This window comes from Hyperoodon ampullatus (genome assembly GCF_949752795.1).
Source record: "Hyperoodon ampullatus genome assembly, chromosome: 14".
NCBI lineage: Eukaryota > Metazoa > Chordata > Mammalia > Artiodactyla > Ziphiidae > Hyperoodon > Hyperoodon ampullatus.
The window spans coordinates 22,870,070-22,888,898 of record NC_136927.1 but is presented as its reverse complement, the minus strand read 5'-3'; the positions used below and the strand labels follow the sequence as shown (position 1 = coordinate 22,888,898).

Sequence of the window (18,829 nt, the reverse complement as noted above, 5' to 3'; positions counted from 1 at the left end):
GTCTCCCCTTCAGGGGGCCGTGTGTGGGCACCAGGCTCCCTGCAGGAGTGAGAACCACAAAGAGCTCCTGCACCTCTTTTATTCTTCCTTTTCTGTTGTTCTTAAAGTCCCTGGCCTTTAGGTGAGGAAGGGCTGGGGGCACATTGTTAAGAAGCCCCCAGGCCCAGTGGCCCCAGCTCTGCATTCTGCAGGCTGCACGGAGGCACTGGGCTGAGCAGCCGTCCTGGAGCCCAAGCCTCAGAGGCCACGTCCCAGTCCCAGTCTGTGGGGGGCAGAACCCAAGGCCCTGATGCAGAGTCTTCACTGAGCCGCAGACACTCCAGGCTGTACCAGCTGCACCTCCGCCCCACGTGCTGGCCCCCAGCCCGCACTCTTCCAGCGGGATGTGCCTCCCGGGGGTCGGGGGCTAAGGAGAGGAGAGCGGGAGGAGTTTGTCTCGGAGCTTCTCCAGAAGCAGTAGTGCCTTCACTGCCAGCAGCCTGCAGTCCTCGTCTGGGTCCTTCTCGGCCACGTCTGCAAAGACAGAAATGGAAGCATGGGCAGCGTCACAGCACTGAGCAGGCCAGCCCTCTTCAGCTGCCCTCATTTGAAGCCTCCTGAATGAGCCCCGTGTGGCACAAAAACGTCCTCAGACGCCGGCAAAGGGCTCCTTAGCACCTGGGGCTGGGAGCCCGGCCGGGGAGGCACCTGCACCCACAGCACAAGGCCCCGAGCCATCCCGACACACGGAATGCAGATATGCTCAGACACCCATGTTGGGGGGCTGGCCTGCAGGAGCCTAGGAGGCTCATGGGCTGCCTCGCCGGGCAGGGTTGGCAGAAAGGGAGAGAAAGGCCGCCGTCAGAACCACCGGGCCTGCCAGTGTGGATGCAGATGAGCTGCAAGCCCCAAGGGTGGACGCGGGCACGGTGGCTCTGAGGGCCATGGCTCAAGTGCCCACAGGTGGGGGTACTACTGGCCACAGAGACTTTTTAAAAAGAGCACATGTGTGTGGGGAAGGGGTGGCCGCCAGAGAAAATGTGGCAAAATGCCAATCACCACTGTAACTTTGCTGAGGATGGAACTTTCCAGCATATACAGGTGCCACCCCCACATCTGGGCGCCTTCCCTGCAGGACTCCCCAAAGTCAAAGTGACCCAACAGCAGCCATGTCCCCACCCCCACACTGAGGACACTCAGCACACAAACGGGAGCCACATGACGCTCATGCTGGGCTGGGGACTGGGCCACGCTGCCCACGAGCTGATGGCACCCCGGCCCCTCCAGGCTGCACCAGCCTCCCACCACCTGGCCACGGTGACCCCGGCCTAGCACTCACCTCCCAGCCAGGACCGGGCCTCCAGCAGCTCGTCCAGCAGGTCTGCCAGCAGCTGCTCAGCCGGAACGCTGAGGAGGACGGCGGAGACAGCAGACAGCAAGCCCCGGCGCACATAGCTGCAGAGAAGGCATGAGACTGAGCCGTGAGGAGCTGCAGCCTGGCGCCCTCCACCCACGCCAGGGAAGCCCCGCCGGCCCTTCCTGCTGCAGGAGCGCCCAGCCAGGCTGCCTCTCAGCCACCCCGGAAGCTGCCACCCACCTCCCACTGTCCACTTTCCAGCAGGATTCAGGACCCCCACCCCACCCGACTCCCCTCAGCCCTGTAGCTACTCACACATCACCATGGAAACGAAGGGCCCACACGAACTCCAGCAGGGCCTTGCCCATGGGCACAGCCACCTGAAACAGCAGAACCCAGTAGGCAGGGGTCCTGGCACATAGCAGTCCCCGCCTCAGACCCCATCCTCAGGTTCAAATACTCCTGTCCCAAGGCAAGGCCCACAGGGGGACAGAACATGGCGCAGACCCCACGGGAGGTGAGCCATCAGATGCCAGGGGAACGGGGTCCCAGCTCACCGTGGTGTTCACAGCCAGGTACATCAGGGCCCCTAAGGTGTGGGCCAGTCTCCCAAGAACCAACTGGTCATCTCCCAAAAGGTCAAAAGTCACAAGAGGCCTACAACACAGAACCCAGCGAATGGTGCAGGCCAGGCACTCAGGGCCGGCTCCCCAACCTCGTGGGCCACCAAGGGCACCCCAAGCCCCTGGACGCTCCTCCTCACTGCCTGTCCCCACGTGGCGCCCAGAGCCACAAGGAGAAGGCGTTGCACAGACTCCCCGTCACTTTGCAAGGCCGCCTGGTCAAGCCCGGGCCTGGATCAGGAAGCAGGACTGCTGACTGCAGGGCCTCTGCAGCAAAGGACTCCAGGCCCTTCCCTCTGTCCACAGAGCCTTGCACCCATGTGGCGATGGCTGGGGGACATCTGTACCCTGCTCGGGCTGAGACAGGACAAGGATGCGCACGAGGGCGGCAGGGCACGCCGGGTCGAGGCACCAGGGTGAGGCTCTGGCCCCGGCCCCACCATGAACCCATCATCCGGAGATAACGGACACCCTGACGCCTAATGCCCTCAGGTCACTTGATTTAAGCTACAAACAATCACAGCCGAGTTCCTGACCCCCCTGAAGCCAAATCCCACCTTAGCCCCCACCCTAGGTACCCTCCCACCCATGGGTGCCAGGGCTCCTGTTCCCCAAATCACAGGCCGCCAGAAAACTCGCTCACCTGTCAAAATGTTGAAGGAGGGGGAAGAAGAAGTAGCCAGCCACCAAGTTGAATTCGTTGGGGCCAACGGCTGGTGCCCGCCCCGGAGAGCCCTGCCAAACACACGTGCTCACAAGGCGCCAGGCAGGGCACAGGGCACAGCCCCGCCTGGGGACCTCACACCAGGGACACTCGGGGACACTTGGGAGGGGTGGTCCTGAGCACCAGAGGAGCGGGCACCACCCCCCACCCCCGGTGACTAAGAATGTCTCCAGACATAGCCCAACATCCCAGGGGAGCATGTTCAGCCCCGGCCTAGAGGGACCCCAATGACCCAGCACACGCCGGGCCAGTTGTTGCCGACAGAGAACCCTCAGGGCTGTTTTCACACCCACATCTGCATTCACGTTTTAAAGTCACTTCAATGTGATGCCCTAACAGCATGTGTCACATCACTCAGTTTGTACCAAAAACCCTCCCTTCACAGGACCCAGTGATCGCTGTCCCCTCAGGGCAGAGGTCCCACCCAAGAGGCCACCCCAGGGCCTGGCTGACCTTGGAAAATCGCCGGGTCTTGCGTCTGACGCGCTCCTCCACCACCGCCCGCCAGGCCGGGACCACGGCACCACCAGGCTGGGAGCCGGGGTCTGGGGAGCCCCCCTGGGGAGCCTTCCCAAGGCGCCCCGGCCGAGACAGCTCCTGGGCAGCCAGAGTCAGGACCTTGAAAAGAGGAGACACCCGGGGCAGCCGCCATCCCACTGGGGAAGGATGACATTTTCCAAATTTCAAGGTGAATCGGGTGCCCTCGAAGGCCCCGGCAGTCCTGGGGGCGTGGGTTCTGGGAACCCCATGCAAGTCAGTTGGAGTCCCTCAGGCTCACTTCACTTTGTGGGGGGGATAGGAGGGAGGTGGGCGTGCTCCCTGCTGACGAGCCCGAAACCCAGAGCCCATCCAATCCCGCCACCCCCACCTCTCAGGAAAAGGGAAGGAACCCCAGCCCAGGCCATATGTGGACGGAGCCAAACCCGGAGGCCACACGTGCAACCTCGTTTTTAGGAAGCACCCAGGACAGGCAGATGCACAGACAGAGCAGACTGACTGCGGGGCTGGGGGTGGGGGAGGGAGCATCTTGGGTTCTTTTTAGGGTGACGTGGGACGTCCTGAAAGCAGGTGGATGTGATGGTCACACGACGTCAGGAAAGTACCAAACGCCCCTGAACTGTAAACATGGAAACGCTGAACTTTTTTTCAGCTTTGTCTTAGTCTCTGTGTCACTGTGACAAACACACGTGGTGTGACGTTCACCATGGTAATCGTTGTTCAGCGCGGCTCAGCGGCACCAGGTAAACTCATGGTGCCGCCGTCACCACCAGCACCTCCAGAACCTTCTCATCCTCCCAAACTGAACCTCTGTCCCATTAAACCCTGACTCCCCACCCCTCCCCCAGCCCCTGGCACCCACCATCCGCTCTCTTTCTCTGTGAATCTGACGGCTGCAGGGACCTCACCTAAGTGGAACTGTACGCTATTTGTCCTTTTGAGTCTGGCTTATTTCACTGAGCACGGTGTCAGAATTTCGTTTCTTTTTAAGACCAAGTAATATTCCACTGCGTGAACCCACCACATTCTGCTTATCTTAAGACTGAATTTTACGCTGTGTGCATCATATCTCAGTAATGCTGTTATCTAAAACAAAGAATGCAGCCCCTGAAGCCCATGCTCTGTCAAGAAAACATCTGACAGACGCTGGTCCCAGCCTCTCAGGTCTGGCAACAAGGGGCTTGGGGAGGCCTGTGGTCCCATCCCTGTAGATTCTGGCAAATGCCTGCTCCCCCTCCAGGGGCTTTGCACCAGGCCTTCCAGTCCAGTCCTGATGAGTGGGACAGAGGCCCAGGCACTTACGTCCAGAATGTCCATGCGCTGCCGGAGGCTGTAGTTGAGGGCATAGAACTGTGCGGTCAGGTACTCCGCCACCTAGGCCGGGCGGACGAGAGGCCTCTGAGGGCCACGATCCCGGAGACAGGGCCCCAGCACAGCCCCTGCTGGGGGCACGACCCAGGCTCCACTCAGCCGCAGGGACTCACCCGAGCCGGGTCTGTGACTGTGACGGCCACCAGGGCCCTCTGGCGCAGCCCCTCGAACCCCGCCACGGCTGTCTTCTCCTCCAGGTGCAGCAGCACCTTGGCCAGCTCCACGCTCACCTGCACACGGGGTCAGGGTGCTTGACAGAAGGGGCTTGTCTCGAGGAGCCTGGGCTGCGCCCCCCGCCCGGCAGAGGCCCCGCTGTCAAGGCCCATGTGGGCCACATGGGGCTCCCTGAAGACACATGCCCTTGCCAAGCCATCACCCACCTCCTGCGACCGTGACAGCCCAGCCCTCACACGCTCACCTCCTGAGTGGCAGCCGGGCTCCTGAAGATCAGCCCCTCGAGGGCCCACAGGGCTGCCTCCCAGCGCTCCCAGTCCTCGGACCCGGTCAGAGCTGCCCAGAATCCACATGGCGCCTGAGTGAGGCGGAGCCGGCGGGCAGGGTGGGCAGCATGCGGGGGACCCAGGGCGGGGGCGGGGGCACACCTTCCAAACAGCCCCGCACATACAAGGGCGCCTTGCTGCTTCTCCGCTCCCTGTCTACCGACATGTCGTAGGGGACAAACTCATCATCGCTGAGGAAGAAGAACAGACACACAGACCTGCCTGTTACCCGGGACTCACCCCCAGTCCCTGAAGCTTCGGGAATGGCTGCCGGGCTGAGAGCCCCGTGGGCTGATTTCCGGGTAGGAGGAGGACTCATCAGGCAGAGGGAACCGGCGCTGCAGGGCCCACACCCTGAGGCGGGCCCCGCTAGGACCCTCGCACTCTCCCCCGTGGTGCTGCCCCCACCTGTCCAGCTCGGAGTCGGAGCCCTCAGGTCCAGGCTGGGGGCCGCTGCGGTCCACAGTCTCTCTGTCAGGAGTCTCTCCACTGACCGGAGTGAAAGACGGGCTTTGGGGACAGAGAAGGATCCCTCAAGGGTGCCCCACAAGTCTCTCATCCCAGAACCCATGCTTCCCGAGGGAGCGCTCTCACCACCCCCGCCCTCATCTTAGCTTCTGCCTCAGCGATAGTAGGACAGGAGTAACAGGTGTGCAGCAGCCACCCCACCTGGCCCACCACGCCCAGAGCTCCAGGAGGGGACCAGGGACCAGGGCATGGAGACCCTCACCCCGCCTCCGAGGGGCTGTCAGCCGCGGGCCGGGGCATGGCCAAAGCCAGCATCTCGCGGGTCAGCTCATCCTCTTCATACTGCAACGCAGATGAGCTGGAGTTGGCTGGGACGGGAGCAGTGGGAGTGGTACAGCTGGGCCCCTGCGAGGCCCTCCCATCACAGCCCGCAGTCTGCGCTTCTGGCCTCTGGCAGCCAACGGTCTTTCAAGAGCAACTGTCCAGGTTTCCCCCTCTGCAGAGGGTGGCACTGGGGGGGCTGAAGGCTGGAGGCCCTGGGAATCCCCCAGACACAGAGCAGATGTGGCACCATCTCCAAGGACATCCCAGAGGGCTCGGCAGACGGAGGGGAGGCCTGAGAGTCCCGTCTAGAGAATCCACCTGGGGACACGTGGTCAGGCGCCAGCTGAGGGGCTGCGCCTCCACTCCCCTCCCAGCCGCGGCCTCAGTAGGGCCACCAGGGCCAACTCGACACCAAGCACAGATGCTCCGTGGTCCTGGACACAGGCAGGCAGGGTGACACCGGGGCAGGAGTGTCAGCAGCTCAGGGAGAGCATGGCAGGCGCAGCCCTTGCTCACCTGGAACTTCAGGGGAGGCCCCTCGGGGTGGATCCGGGCACTGGCCACCTCAGCCACAATCATGCCCAAGCGGCGCACGGGGGGCAGGCTGCTGTCCAAGCGGCTCTTCACTCCCTCCATCAGGCTGGCCAACAACTCTGGAAGCACCGACGCGCATGGGCTGAGCTGGGGGTGGGGGGAGGATGGGGCTCCGGCGGGGGCAGTGGGGATGGGGCACCCCCGCGTGCTCACCATCCCGGCTGTCCCGGAGCTCCGCCTCCCCCAGGTGCGCCAGGCAGATGAGGATGGCCTTGCTGACGTAGCGCTGCTGCACCAGGGGCACGTGGCGGATGGCACTGCTGCTGCCCCACGTCTCCAGGAGCTCCTTCAGCGCCTGGTGGGTGGTAGGCCCGGCCTGGCAGACAGCCCCTGCCTCCCCAACACATCCCGGGACCTTGTGGGCCTTGGTGCCCACGTCCCCACAGCCCCAGAGAGGCTCCGGCCAGCGCCCTCCACCCCAGGCAGGAACGCTCTCCCCGCGGGGACTGAGAGTCCCTTACCTGCACAGGCGGTGCTTACCTGCATGAGAAGTGAGCGCCGCTGGCTGTCCATGGCCAGGTAGCCCAGCAGGCTCTGCAGCATGGGCATCTGCGACAGAGCCGGCGTCCTCTCACCGTCTGCCAGGCAGACACCGCCCGCCCGGCCCAGGGAGCCCAGGGGCAGGACGGGTCTGGGCTGAAGGACAACATGTCCGGGCAGCCGAGCACTGCTCCAGCCCCGCCTGCCGCAGCTACCACCCCCGGCTGGCACCCTCACCGTGCAGCTGTACTGTAGGAACAGCAGCTTCCGGGTCATCACAAACTGGGCCTTCTTACTCTTTGTCACCAGGTTCCCCAGCAGCCGTGAGAGGACTTCAGGCCTGCGAGGCACAGCGGTGGGGAGAGGGAAAAGCACAACTCCGAATCCCATGGATCCACACTGGACCCCCCGGCTCCATGCTAACCACCAGGGAGCCGTGCAGGTGCTTCAGCCCTGAGTCAGTCCTGACTCTCCCTCCTCCCAGTAAATGTGGAAACCAGGGAGCCCAGCGACTGGACACAAGAGGACATCCTTTGCCTGCCCCGACCAGTCCAGGTGAAATGCTCCGTCTAGACCAGGGCAGCCAGCTTTCTCTGTGAAGGGCCAGGCTGCAGGCCATCAGGCTCTGTAGAGACACGGTAGCTGAGAGCAGCGACGGCAGGTAGGTACACGGATGAGCGTGGCTGTTTGCTGATAAAACTTTACTTACAAAAACACAGTGAGCCACATTCGACCCAAAGGCCGTAGTCTGCAGATCCCAATCTAGACTGAGAGACCCCTGCTTCCTTTAGTGAGTTAGAGCTCAACACACCCTCCCGCCAGCATGGAAGCAGGTGAGGCTGTGTTCCCCTCCTCATCCCTCAAATCAAAGACGTGAAGGTTAAAAGAAAAAGAAAAAACAAGAAAACTGATAAAGTCAAAGAGAAAGACCCAGGCAAAGTGACCTACAGCCCTGGGGCAGACAGCACGACAGCCTCGGTGACAGAGAAGGCTGAGCCCTACCCAGTGACCCACGGTATGCTGGGCTCACACGGCAGTTAGGACATCTCAGAGAAGCCAAACCAGTGGTCCGGCCAGGACAGACCCAGGCCTGTGTTAAGGTGGGGGCCCCCCCTCACGAGGAGCCTTCACACAGGCGAGTAAAAGACTCGATCAGATGGTTCGTGATGCCTTCAAGACACATACCCTCAGCCAGAATCAAAGAAATGTGAAGTCAAACAGGGAGGAAACATCTTTGGCAGAGAAACAGGCCCTTCATGCTGGGAGACGGTCTGAAGGAACATGGATGACAACCAAGCGACCCAGCACTGCCCTTTCAGGAACATGGCCCGCAGACCCCCTTGCTCACAGACACAGAGGTGGACGGGCACACAGGAAAGTCACCACAGCCACCAGGTGGGAGGAAGCTGCATTCCCTGCACACCCTTCTGCATGATTCGGGTTTTCTGAGAACAGGGACCCTCAGGCTGCAAAGAAGCCGCAGCCTCTGTCTCGGTCCAGCCAGATGAGGACTGGGGGGCCCAGCACAGCCGTCAGGAGTGGGAAAGATGGGCGTTTGCACAGCCAAACTCTACGAAATGACCGGCCACCAGACAGAGGGGCCACCGCCCACATCCCATGAGTGTTGACCCCACATAGGCAGGAGTCGTTTGGATCCCCACTGCCCGCCCTCCTGGGGGAGAAGCGTTTGCAGCAGAAAGGATGCCTTACTTCTTACCCTGGGGCAGCCTCCACGAACCCCTTCACCACGGCCTCCATGGCCCAGTCAGGCACGCGCTCCACCAGGCACCAGCAGACCCGCTGCCAGAGGCAGCTGCCCTGGGTGAGCACCGTCAGCCGGGGCACAAGCACGCCCAGGACCTCCTCTGAGGGGAAGCACACGGGGGCCCTGAGCCCAGGGGCCATGGGGTGTCCAGTGTCTGCAGCCCACAGGCCCACCTATCACAGAGCCAAGCCCCCACCCCGGGGCCCAGCAGGGCCAGACCCACGCAAGGGGACCTCAGCAACTCCCCGCAAGGGATCCGCACAGCCCACCCTTCCCGGGACGTGCCGCAGCTTCTCCCATGACGAACACTCACTCTGTCTCCCGTGGACGCAGGCTTTCCCCAGGACCTGAGACAGGAAGGAGACGGAGCAGTCCAGGCCACCTGGGACAGGAAGGAGACGGTGGTAAGGCCATCAACGCACACCTGGCCGAGCAGAGACAGACCTTGTTCCAGGCGGATCCCAGGTTGTAGAACTGCCAACTTGTTGGGTCTAATTCCAACCTCACCAGCCTTGTTTCCAACTCAAAGAGCCAATGAAAATAACCATTTAAAAAGCATTATGTTCACAGTGATCCTATAAAGTAGGGACCACTGCGGGGCACCGGGAGGCGGCAGCACCAGAGGGGCCCAGTGAAGAGGAGGGGCTCTAAGCGCCACAGGGAGGAAATGAGGACGGAGGAACAAGGAGAGGGTGGGCGGCGGCGGCATCAGCCCCAGAAGAGCCAGGGTGATGGGACCAACCAGGAGACAGATGGCCCCGCGCATGATGCAAACGCAGTATCTGAGATCTAAAGATGGCCGTTTGGGATCCTGCCAAGACAGAATTCAACGCAGCCACTCACAGGATGAAGGGGACATTGCTCCAGAGGCATTCAGGACACCCAGGCAGGCGGACCCTCCCAGCCAGAGCCTCCCAGCCAGAGCAGGGGCTGGGCGGCCCTGCTGGAACCCCGCTTGGACGCTTGGGCTGGAGAAATGCAGGCGCACGCCTCCCCCCGCGTGGTTCTCTCACCCGAGACAGTAATGCTCAGGGACACAGCAGGGGGAGCAGAGGGTGTGCAGACACAAGGGGGCCCCACAGAGCAGCAGAGGCCTCACCCCTGCGGCCCCCTGCCGAGTGCCACCTGGCTGTCTCCCAGGGCAGCCACTCGCCATGTGCAGTTAACTGTGGGCAGACAGGCAACCCCTCACGACCTGCGTCCATGAGGGCAGAACAGTCTGCGAGATGTGGGCACAACTCTAGCCCCAAGGACACAATACTTAGGTCTATTTCTCTCAACACCCGTGAGGACCACTGGCCTGCATCAGCCACCACTCTGAGCGCCGGGTCGGCGGTGCGCACAAGCCCAGGCCCGCAGCTCAATCCGGGGGGGGGACGTCGGACAACAGGGCGGGGCCTCTCTGAGCACCGTAGAGGATGGCCAGTTCCAGGGAGAGGACAAGCCAGCAGCTACGACACTAAACAGGGTGACCAGGAAGGCGGCCCTGAGAAGAGGCACTTGAGGCCAGAGCACGGGGCGTCCCAAGCAGGAACGCCCGCCAGTCCAGAGCTGGGAGGAGGTAGGAGCAGAGATGCTGGAAGGTTCTGAGTGTGGCTCATGGTAACAGCATCATGCAGTTGCTCAGCTCAGACAAGACAGGAGGGCACGTGGGAGGCTGTGGTAAGAACCCAGGCGAGATGAGGGCCTCGGGCCAGGGTGGGGGCAGTGCAGGGGCCAGGGCCACAGGGAAGGCAGGACCTCACTGGGGGAAAGGGCGGTGGCTCGGACAGCCCACCCGCTCTTTACCACCTGACGCCCACCCCCACTCAGGCTGCCATGGCCCCTGGCTTCTCTCGGCTCTTGGAACACACATGTGGGGAAGCCATGTCCCTGATGCTCCAGAGACCATGATTAGTGGAGAGGGTGGGCAGGAAGCTGCTCCCATGGCCCCCAGGTGCAGAGAGCTCCCTCAGGGTCGGCCCCCAGCACCGCCTCCAGACAGCAGAGCACCGAGGTCCTCCACCCACGATGACAAGGCCACGGGCACCGCAGCCGGAAGCCACCTTGGACCCTCTTCACAGTAAGAGCTTTTTGGTTTCCAGACTGTGGACGTTCCCTTATTCTGAGTGAGGGGCCGGGCGGTGAGCAGCCCCACCTGGACGTCCAACCAAGGACTGCAGGGCTTACGGGTCAGCTCCACCTCCAAGGCAGCAGAGTTGTGGGTGAAACTTCACAGCTGGGTGGCTGCCGCCCCAGACATGCGATAACGTCTGACTGGACGATGGCACTGCCCAGAGATGGCAAAGTCCCCGGAGCGCTGGGAGGGAGGGAGGAGACAATGGCCTGAGGAGGCTGTTAGAAGAGGGGCTCTCACCTCGGAGAGAGTCCACGACCACCTGCAGCACTCGCAGGACTTCCTCGCCCAGCAGAGGGAAGTAGTTCTGAGGGAAGAATGTGGCCAGGTTCTCCCGCTGCAGACGGTTGCCCAGGCGATCGGGCAGGCCCACAACCTTGTTGAGAAGCGTCTCCTGAAGCAGGGGGAAGGCTGGCCCTGCCTGCTGCCGACACTGCCCCTCCATCACAGCGGCCATCCTGCCCACGCTCAGGAACCTGGCCAGCAGCTGCGCCATCTTCATCAGACGGAAGCTGGGGCTGAACCAAGAGCAGGTGTAAACAGCCTCGCTTCCTAGGGGGGGCATGAAAGCCTGCCAGCCCCACGCAGCTTCCCCACCTTCGAATCACCGGACCCGCCGACTTCTACAGCAACTGCTGAAAACCCAGCTTCCCAATAACACAGCTTCCCCGCAAGGACCGTGGTGTGCTTGATGTTGAGGGAATGAGTTTGCTGGGGTGCCTCACACAGAGCTGGGGGCCACAGAGTGAAGGGGCCCCAGGAGGATGGCCACGCCCACTGCCTACCTAGACCACCTAAGCCCGGATGCAAACACTCCTGCTGCTGCTCCTGGCCCACATGGCAGGACAGAGGGCTAGGGCCTTCCCATCGCAGGAGATTAACGCAACCCGCTTTTAGTTCAGTGCTCTGACGTGCACAGGTTTTATTCTCTCACATTTCAGGATGCCAAACTCTCACAGAATCTGGAGAACCCGTTGGTTCGAAATCCTTCAGGTGTTAAAGCGAACCCATAATCAGACCCAGCCCAGCTCACCTGGCAGCACCCTCGATGGACTCCATCAGCACCAGGAAGGCTTGGTCAGCCGGGCCCTCCAGGAAGAAGCTGGCCCACAGCTCCTCCATTTGGCCGTCAGGCAGCAGCTCCAGCCAGTCGGGGCTCAGCTTGCCGACCAGACATCTGAGAAAGGTGGAAAAGTGGATCCTGGCAAACTCCTCCTGCTCCTCAGGGAGGGCTGGATTCTCCGTTTCACCAAGATAGCGCTTCAGGGACCCCAGGGTGCAGGAGATGCGGCCCCCATCCTCAGAAGATGAAAGGATGTGAACAGCCTCCCAGACGGTGAGCCGGACGGCAGAGACCTCAGGATCCATCCTGGAGTTCACAGGAAAGGCACGTGAGAAAGGAAGTCCAGGGAGCTGTCATCATCCACGTGGGACTCAGTCTCGGATAAGGAAGCACTTTTCACATACTCTCAGAAAGCCCGCTCTCCCGCCCTCGAGGAGGGAAGGTTTCATGGTCCAAGGCTTCCATGGTGCCCTCTGCAGTAGGGCAACCACGCCCCAGGGACCCATGTCTGGAGACACCTTAGAGGTCATAACCGGAGGTGCTACTCTGCCTCTAGTGGGTGGCTGAGGCCAGGGATGCTGGTAAACATCCCATATACCCCATTACGCAGGACAGCCCCCACAACAGGAGTAGCCAAACCCAAATGTCAAGGGAGCTGAGGCTGGGAGACCCATCAGCACTTCTAACTCCCTGACGCATCCACCTGTGGTTCACCTTGCCAAGCTCCCTTCCTTCCCAGAAAACAAAACCATCTGCAGGTAGCATTTACTTCGGGTCGGGCGCCCCTGCAGCACGAGCGCCATTAAGTAGGCAGCTGTCTGTCACCAGTGCACCCAGCCACTAGGTCGGGATGCACTAGGGGCCCAAGAAGTGTCCCCACTGGCCTGGGCCTCCTCGCCCAGCCCGGTCCACGCGGGCTCCTTCTCGGGGCGTGGAGACCGGCTAGCGATCGCCCGGCCCCGCGCCCGCTCCCCAGCGTGCGCCCGGAGCCCTAGTGGCGCGGCGGGCAGCGGTCCTCGGGGGACGGGATGGGGTGTCGGGGCAGGCGGGGACCTCCAGACGGGCAGCGGTCACAGGGAGGCACGCACCCGCCGGGTCCGCAGAGTCGCCAAGGCGCGCTGCGCCCCGCTCGCTCCGCCAATACCGACCCGTCGCCGATTCGCTACAGCCCCCGAGGCCCAGCTCTGCGCTCGGTTCGCGGTCCCTCACGCGGCCGCAGAGCAAAAGTTCCCGGGGCCCTGGCAGAGCTGGTGCTGAATTTTTTGAGCCTGTGGCGCCGGTACTAGGGGAAGCTGGTGACGAATCTGCGGCGAACCTGCGAGCCGGAAGACGCGCGGGACAGGCGGCTGTATCTGCGCCTGCGCTGGGGCTGGGGCGGGGCACATGGGGGCGGGGCCCGAGTGGGCGTGGTTCCTGGTGGGCGGGGCAGTGTGCTTTGGGTTGCGCGACAGGTGGCTTGGAGTCCAGCACTTATGCGCCCGCCTGCCTTCCCTCAGCCTCCGCGTCGGTCTTCCCGGAGTTACCTCCTCCCGCCCTTCCCCCGCTCGCGAGCCCCAATCTCTCCTGAGCTCACACGTGCGCGCCTCCACAAACTCCTACTGAGCACCAAACGCGTGTGCGGCCTCCCCGCCCGCCCAGAGGTATGGCCCGCTCTCCGCAGGCCGCGACCTTTGCAGGGAAACGGGCCACAGACTAAGATGAAGTCGCAACTGGGGTGATTTCGGGTATTGATGGGTGTCTTGGGACAGGTGCTGCACCGTTCAGCACGGTAGTCACCAGCCACCGGGTCAGTTCCTTGGTTGCACTGTCCACGTGTCAAGGGCTCGATAGCCACCTGACACAATGCACAGCGTAGATATAGGACCTTCCGTCTTGGCAGAACGTCCTATGGCGACCTTGGGGAGCGATCTGGGAAGACTTCTCAAGGAGGTACTATTTCAGCCCAGAAAGCCGTTGAGGTGACATGGAAAACATTTATTCATTCAACATACATTAACTAATTCCCTGCTGAGGCAGCAAGCACTCTTCCAGGGCACAGAATGAAGCAAAGTTCCTGTTCACACGTCAAGGGGGCAAATAAAGTACACGTACAATATATCAGATGGCAGATAATGGTAAGAAAAATTAGGGAGGGTAAGAAAATGAGTGACCAAGAGCGGTCTTTTTAAAAGCTCCACTCTCTGGGCCTCCCTGGTGGCGCAGTGGTTGAGAGTCCGCCTGCCGATGCAGGGGACGAGGGTCCGTGCCCCGGTCTGGGAGGATCCCACATGCCGTGGAGCAGCTGGGCCCATGGGCCATGGCCGCTGGGCCTGCGCGTCCAGAGCCTGTGCTCCGCAACGGGAGAGGCCACAGCAGTGAGAGGCCCGCGTACTGCAAAAAAATAAAAATAAAAAATAAAAGCTCCACTCTGGGTGCAGTTAGGAGAATGGACGGTAGGGGGCAACCGCGGATGCAGAAAGCCCCGCGGGGCTTCCTGTGCGTGGACAAAGGTGGGCCAGGTGGTGAGAAGAAGCTGACCTGGGCTGGACCGGATGGGTTGGACGTGGGTGCGAGGGAGCGAGGAGCAGAGGATGATGCCTTGCTGGGACTCTCCGAGAACTCCTCTCGGGCCGCTCCTGGACTAGGGCTCTCACTCCCGGTTCCTACTACAGCTTCCTCCCTTCTCTATTCCCCACATTTTCCTGAATCCTGTTAGCCAGTAACTTCTCAAGAGATCCTGCACATAGGATAAATTTCTTAAGCCTTTGCATATCTGAAAAATGCTTTTATTCTTTGCTCCAGGTAGATTCATATTTGAGCTAGATGCACAATTTTATCAGCACTACACTCTAACCATCAGGGCTAACCAGCCACTCTGACTGCTCAATTTTAAATGAAAATCACTTTGCTCCTCTGTCTTTGGCATCCAGCTTTGCTGCTGAGGTGGCCCACAGTCCTCTGGAGAAAGTCCCAATCCTTCGCACGTGACCAGGTTTTTCTCTCTGGACACATTTAGGATCTCATCTGTTGTGTCTGACACTTGACAAGATGAGCTTTGGAGTCAGGTCTCGTTCCTTGACCTGGTGCTCTCTGCCACGTGGTCTTGAAATGATGGGTGCCCTTGTCTGCAGCACCTTCCTGTATTATCTTCCTAAAATTTCCTCCACTATATCCTGTAGTCTCACTCTCTAAGTTTCTTTTCATTGGATTGATCTCAATCCAATGTTTTCTCTCTTCTTTTCTATCTCTTTGCCTTTTTGCCTTCTTTCTGACAAATTGCCTTAACTTCGCCTTTTAGCTTTTCTGTTATACTTATCTATTTATTTGCATTTTATTTTATTTTTTTATTTAGTCATTTTATTACTCTTTTGATTTGGGGGAAAATCATAATTTTTATTTCCAAGAGCAACTTCTTCTTTTCTGATTATTTCTTTTTTCATAGCATCCATTTCTTGCCTTGTGTTTTTTTGTTGTTGTTTTGTTTGTTTGTTTTGGCTGGGCCATGAGGCATGTGGCATCTTAATTCCCTGACCAGGGGTCAAACCCGCGCCCTCTGCAGTGGAAGCACCGAGTCTTAACCACTGGACCGCCAGGGAAGTCCCCGTTTCTTGCCTTGTGGACACAAAGCTTTTCTTGTCTCTCTGAGGGTATTACTTAGAATGCCTTTGAGCCTTTCCTTGGCCCTCTGCACGTCTTCCAGTTTCTTTTCTGTTTGGGCAGATTTCTGTCTCACCTGTGGATGGGATTTTGTTTGGTGGGGTGCAGGGAAGCTCTTGCCTGTCAGTAAGTGCAGGTTTTCTGCTGGGGCTAAAGAAGCTCCCTCCCCTCTCCAGCCTGGGGGCAGGTGCCTGGCTGTGGCTGCTGCTTTCCAGAAGCTGGCAGAACCCTCAGACTCCCACAGTCCAATAGGTAGACATTTATTTCAATACCTTGTTGTTAGCATTACCCTTAAAATGAGTGAATTTTATGATATGTATGCTTTCCACTAAATTCTTTTTTAAAAAGAATGGATGATGAAAGAGATTGAAAGGAAAGCCCCTGTCTCTGTGCCCGGGGACCTGCAGACCTGGAGTCTTTCTCCAGTGCAACACTGTCCAATCCAACTATGATGTGAGTCCCATATTTAATTTTAAGCATTTTATAGCCATACTAAAAAAAGTAAAAAGAAACAGGTGAAGTTAATTTTATTTATGTACTTATTTGGCTGCTTTGGGTCTTAGTTGCAGCATGCAGGCTTCTCTGTAGTTGAGGCGCGTGGGCTCGAGCGCGCGCGGGCTCAGTAGTTGCGTTGCATGGGCCCCAGAGTGCATGAGCTTAGTTGCGGGTTCTAGCCCTGGTCTGGGAAGATCCCACATGCCGCAGAGCAACTGAGCCCATGCACCACAGCTACTGAGCCCGCATGCCACAACTACTGAAGCCTGCACGCCTAAAGCCCAGGTTCCGCAACAAGAGAAGCCACCGTGATGAAAAGCCCGCGCACTGCAACAAAGAGTAGTCCCTGCTCGTCCCAACTAGAGAAAACCCGCGTGCAGCAGCAAAGACCCAACTCAGTCAAAAATAAATAAATAAATAAATAAACAAATAAATTTTTTTTTTTTTTTTTTTTTTTTGCGGTACGCGGGCTTCTCACTGTTGTGGTCTCTCCCGCTGCGGAGCACAGGCTCCAGACGCGCTGGCCCAGCGGCCATGGCTCACGGACCCAGCCGCTCCGCGGCATGTGGGATCCTCCCGGACCGGGGCATGAACCCGCGTCCCCTATATCGGCAGGCGGACTCTCAACCACTGCGCCACCAGGGAAGCCCCAATAAATATATTTTAAAAAATAAAAAATAAATAAAATTAACTTCAGGACTTCCCTGGTGGTCCAGTGGTTAAGAACTTGCCTTCCAATGCAGGGGGCGTGTGTTCAATCCCCGGTTGGGGAACTAAGATCCCACACGCAGCAACAAAGATCCCGAATGCCGTAACTAAGACCTGGTGCAGCCAAATAAATAAATAAATAATTAAAAAAATGTAATCACACATAAAATCTGTTGATAGTGAGGTATTTTACATTCCTTTTTTGTACTAAGTCTTTGAATCCAGTGTGCATTTTTCACCTGCAGCGGATCTCCACTCAGACTAGCCTCCTGAAGGGCTCAACAGTCGCACGTGGCTGGGGCTCTGGTATTGGATAGTGCGGCTCCAGAGAGCCAGCTGATCACGTGCTGGGGCTGGGCTGGTGTGTAGGAGCAGTCGCCCAGCACAGGGGGTCAGGGAGGAGACAGGGGTCCGGCAACTCTGTATCCAGGCTGACATGAGTCTCTTTACTCCAGCCTGCACCTCGCCCCAGCCCCCCACCATCCCTGGACACCCCCCAAACTCTCAAACCTCCCTGTAATGGGCTGAATGGTGGCCCCCAAAAAGACATGTCCAAGTCCTAATCCGTGTACCTGTGAATGTGACCTTATCTGGAAAAAGGATCTTTGCGGATGTAACTAAGTTACCGATCTCAAGATAAGATCACCCTGGATTATCCGGGTGGGCTCTGAATCCAATGACTGGTGTTCTTGTTAGAAGAGGAGAGACACACAGGGGAGAAGGCCGTGTGAAGACAGAGGCCGAGGTTGGGGTGATGCTGCCACAGGAACAGCAGGAGCTGGATGAGGCAGGAAGGATCCTCCCCAGGAGCCTTCAGATGGAGTGTGGTCCTGCTGACACCTTGATTTCGGACTTGCGGCCTCCAGAGCCGTGGGAGAATGAATTCCTGCTCCCACCCCCCAGGGTAGTCATTGGGTGCAGCAGCCCCAGGACACCGACACGCTGCTTGCCCCTCGGGCTCCCCTCTGCAGCTCTCTCTGCTCCGCCGGGTCAGTCCTCCTTGCCTGCTCTCCTTGCCCTGTGTCTCCTTCAGGCTTTGTTCCTTTGCTGCCATCGAAGTGACGCTTGAGGAATGAGAGGAGACCAGCTTCTCTGCACGGCCGTCTTGTTTAACTGCAAGTCTTGGCCTTCACCATGGTTTTATCCTGCTGCCCTCACTGGGTCACAACTGTCCATGGACCTGGCCCTAGAATGAGGTCCCACGCCCCCTACTTACTTAGACAGCCTGTGTTTGTTTCCGGGGGCTGCTGTAACCAATGGCAACAAATAGGGGAGCTTAAAACAGCAAGAACATTTTTCCCTTGCATCTCTGGAGGCCAGAAATCCAAGATTATGGTGTCAGCAGGATCACGTTCCCTCCGAAGGCTCCTGGGGAGGATCCTTCCTGCCCCGCCCAGCTCCTTGTGCTTCTGTGTCAGCTTCACCCCAGCCTCGGCCTCCGTCTTCACACGGCTTTCTCCCCATGTGTATCTTCTCTCTGTCTCAGAAAGACACTTTAGGACTCATATGGATAATCCAAGATGACCTCATCTCAAGATCCTTAATTACATTTGCAAAGACACTTTTTTCAAATAAACTCCCATTCACAGGCACCAGGGTTAGGACTGAGACCTACCACTCAGCCCACTACACAACCTGGGCCCCAAGACAAATTTAAGTGGCTCCAATCCCATTTCCTTTGCCTTGTCCAAGGGCAAGAGAGGGGCCTCATCGGATCTGCTGTGCACAGCCGGCAGGCTGGGCCCTGATGCAGACTTGGCTCTAAGGACTCCCCGGCCCCCACTGGGATCCGTGTCCTGCTTCGACTTCTCTGGTGGGAACATGAGTCCGGGTGCTCCTGCTAAAACAATCGCCCCTGTCTGCCTCTGAGCCAGCTGGACCAGGGCTTGCACCCAGTAGAGTTATTTTCCAAAGAAACTGTTTGCATCTGTTTTAAGCTTGTGTCCTTGGGAACCTCCAAATCTCCAGAGCAAATGCCTTTTGTTAAGGTGTCAGCAGGTACCTGACTCCAAGCCAGAGAGGAATAAGGAAAACCACTGCCCAGGAGAGGTGGACAAGCGTGGGGGAGGCAGGAGCTCCAAGCAGATGGCTTCTCCTGCAGCCGGGGTGCCTCTTGCTCCTTCTCAGA

General features: G+C 59.2%; 1 protein-coding gene across 1 annotated transcript; it reads right to left on the bottom strand.

Moving 5' to 3' along the window:
• Nucleotides 1-64: 64 nt before the first annotated feature.
• Nucleotides 65-12,167, bottom strand: TELO2 (telomere maintenance 2; the record flags this gene model as incomplete). Its single annotated transcript, XM_079719502.1, has 20 exons — nucleotides 65-513; nucleotides 1,319-1,434; nucleotides 1,652-1,716; nucleotides 1,894-1,993; nucleotides 2,603-2,694; nucleotides 3,137-3,301; nucleotides 4,484-4,555; nucleotides 4,666-4,782; nucleotides 4,971-5,062; nucleotides 5,155-5,243; nucleotides 5,461-5,562; nucleotides 5,783-5,862; nucleotides 6,361-6,497; nucleotides 6,592-6,733; nucleotides 6,919-6,987; nucleotides 7,156-7,258; nucleotides 8,636-8,783; nucleotides 8,997-9,065; nucleotides 11,040-11,317; nucleotides 11,833-12,167. The coding sequence occupies 20 exons, from the start codon at nucleotides 12,165-12,167 to the stop codon at nucleotides 407-409; spliced, it is 2,478 nt and encodes an 825-aa protein (XP_079575628.1). The 3' UTR covers nucleotides 65-406.
• Between the last annotated feature and the right edge of the window lie 6,662 nt (nucleotides 12,168-18,829).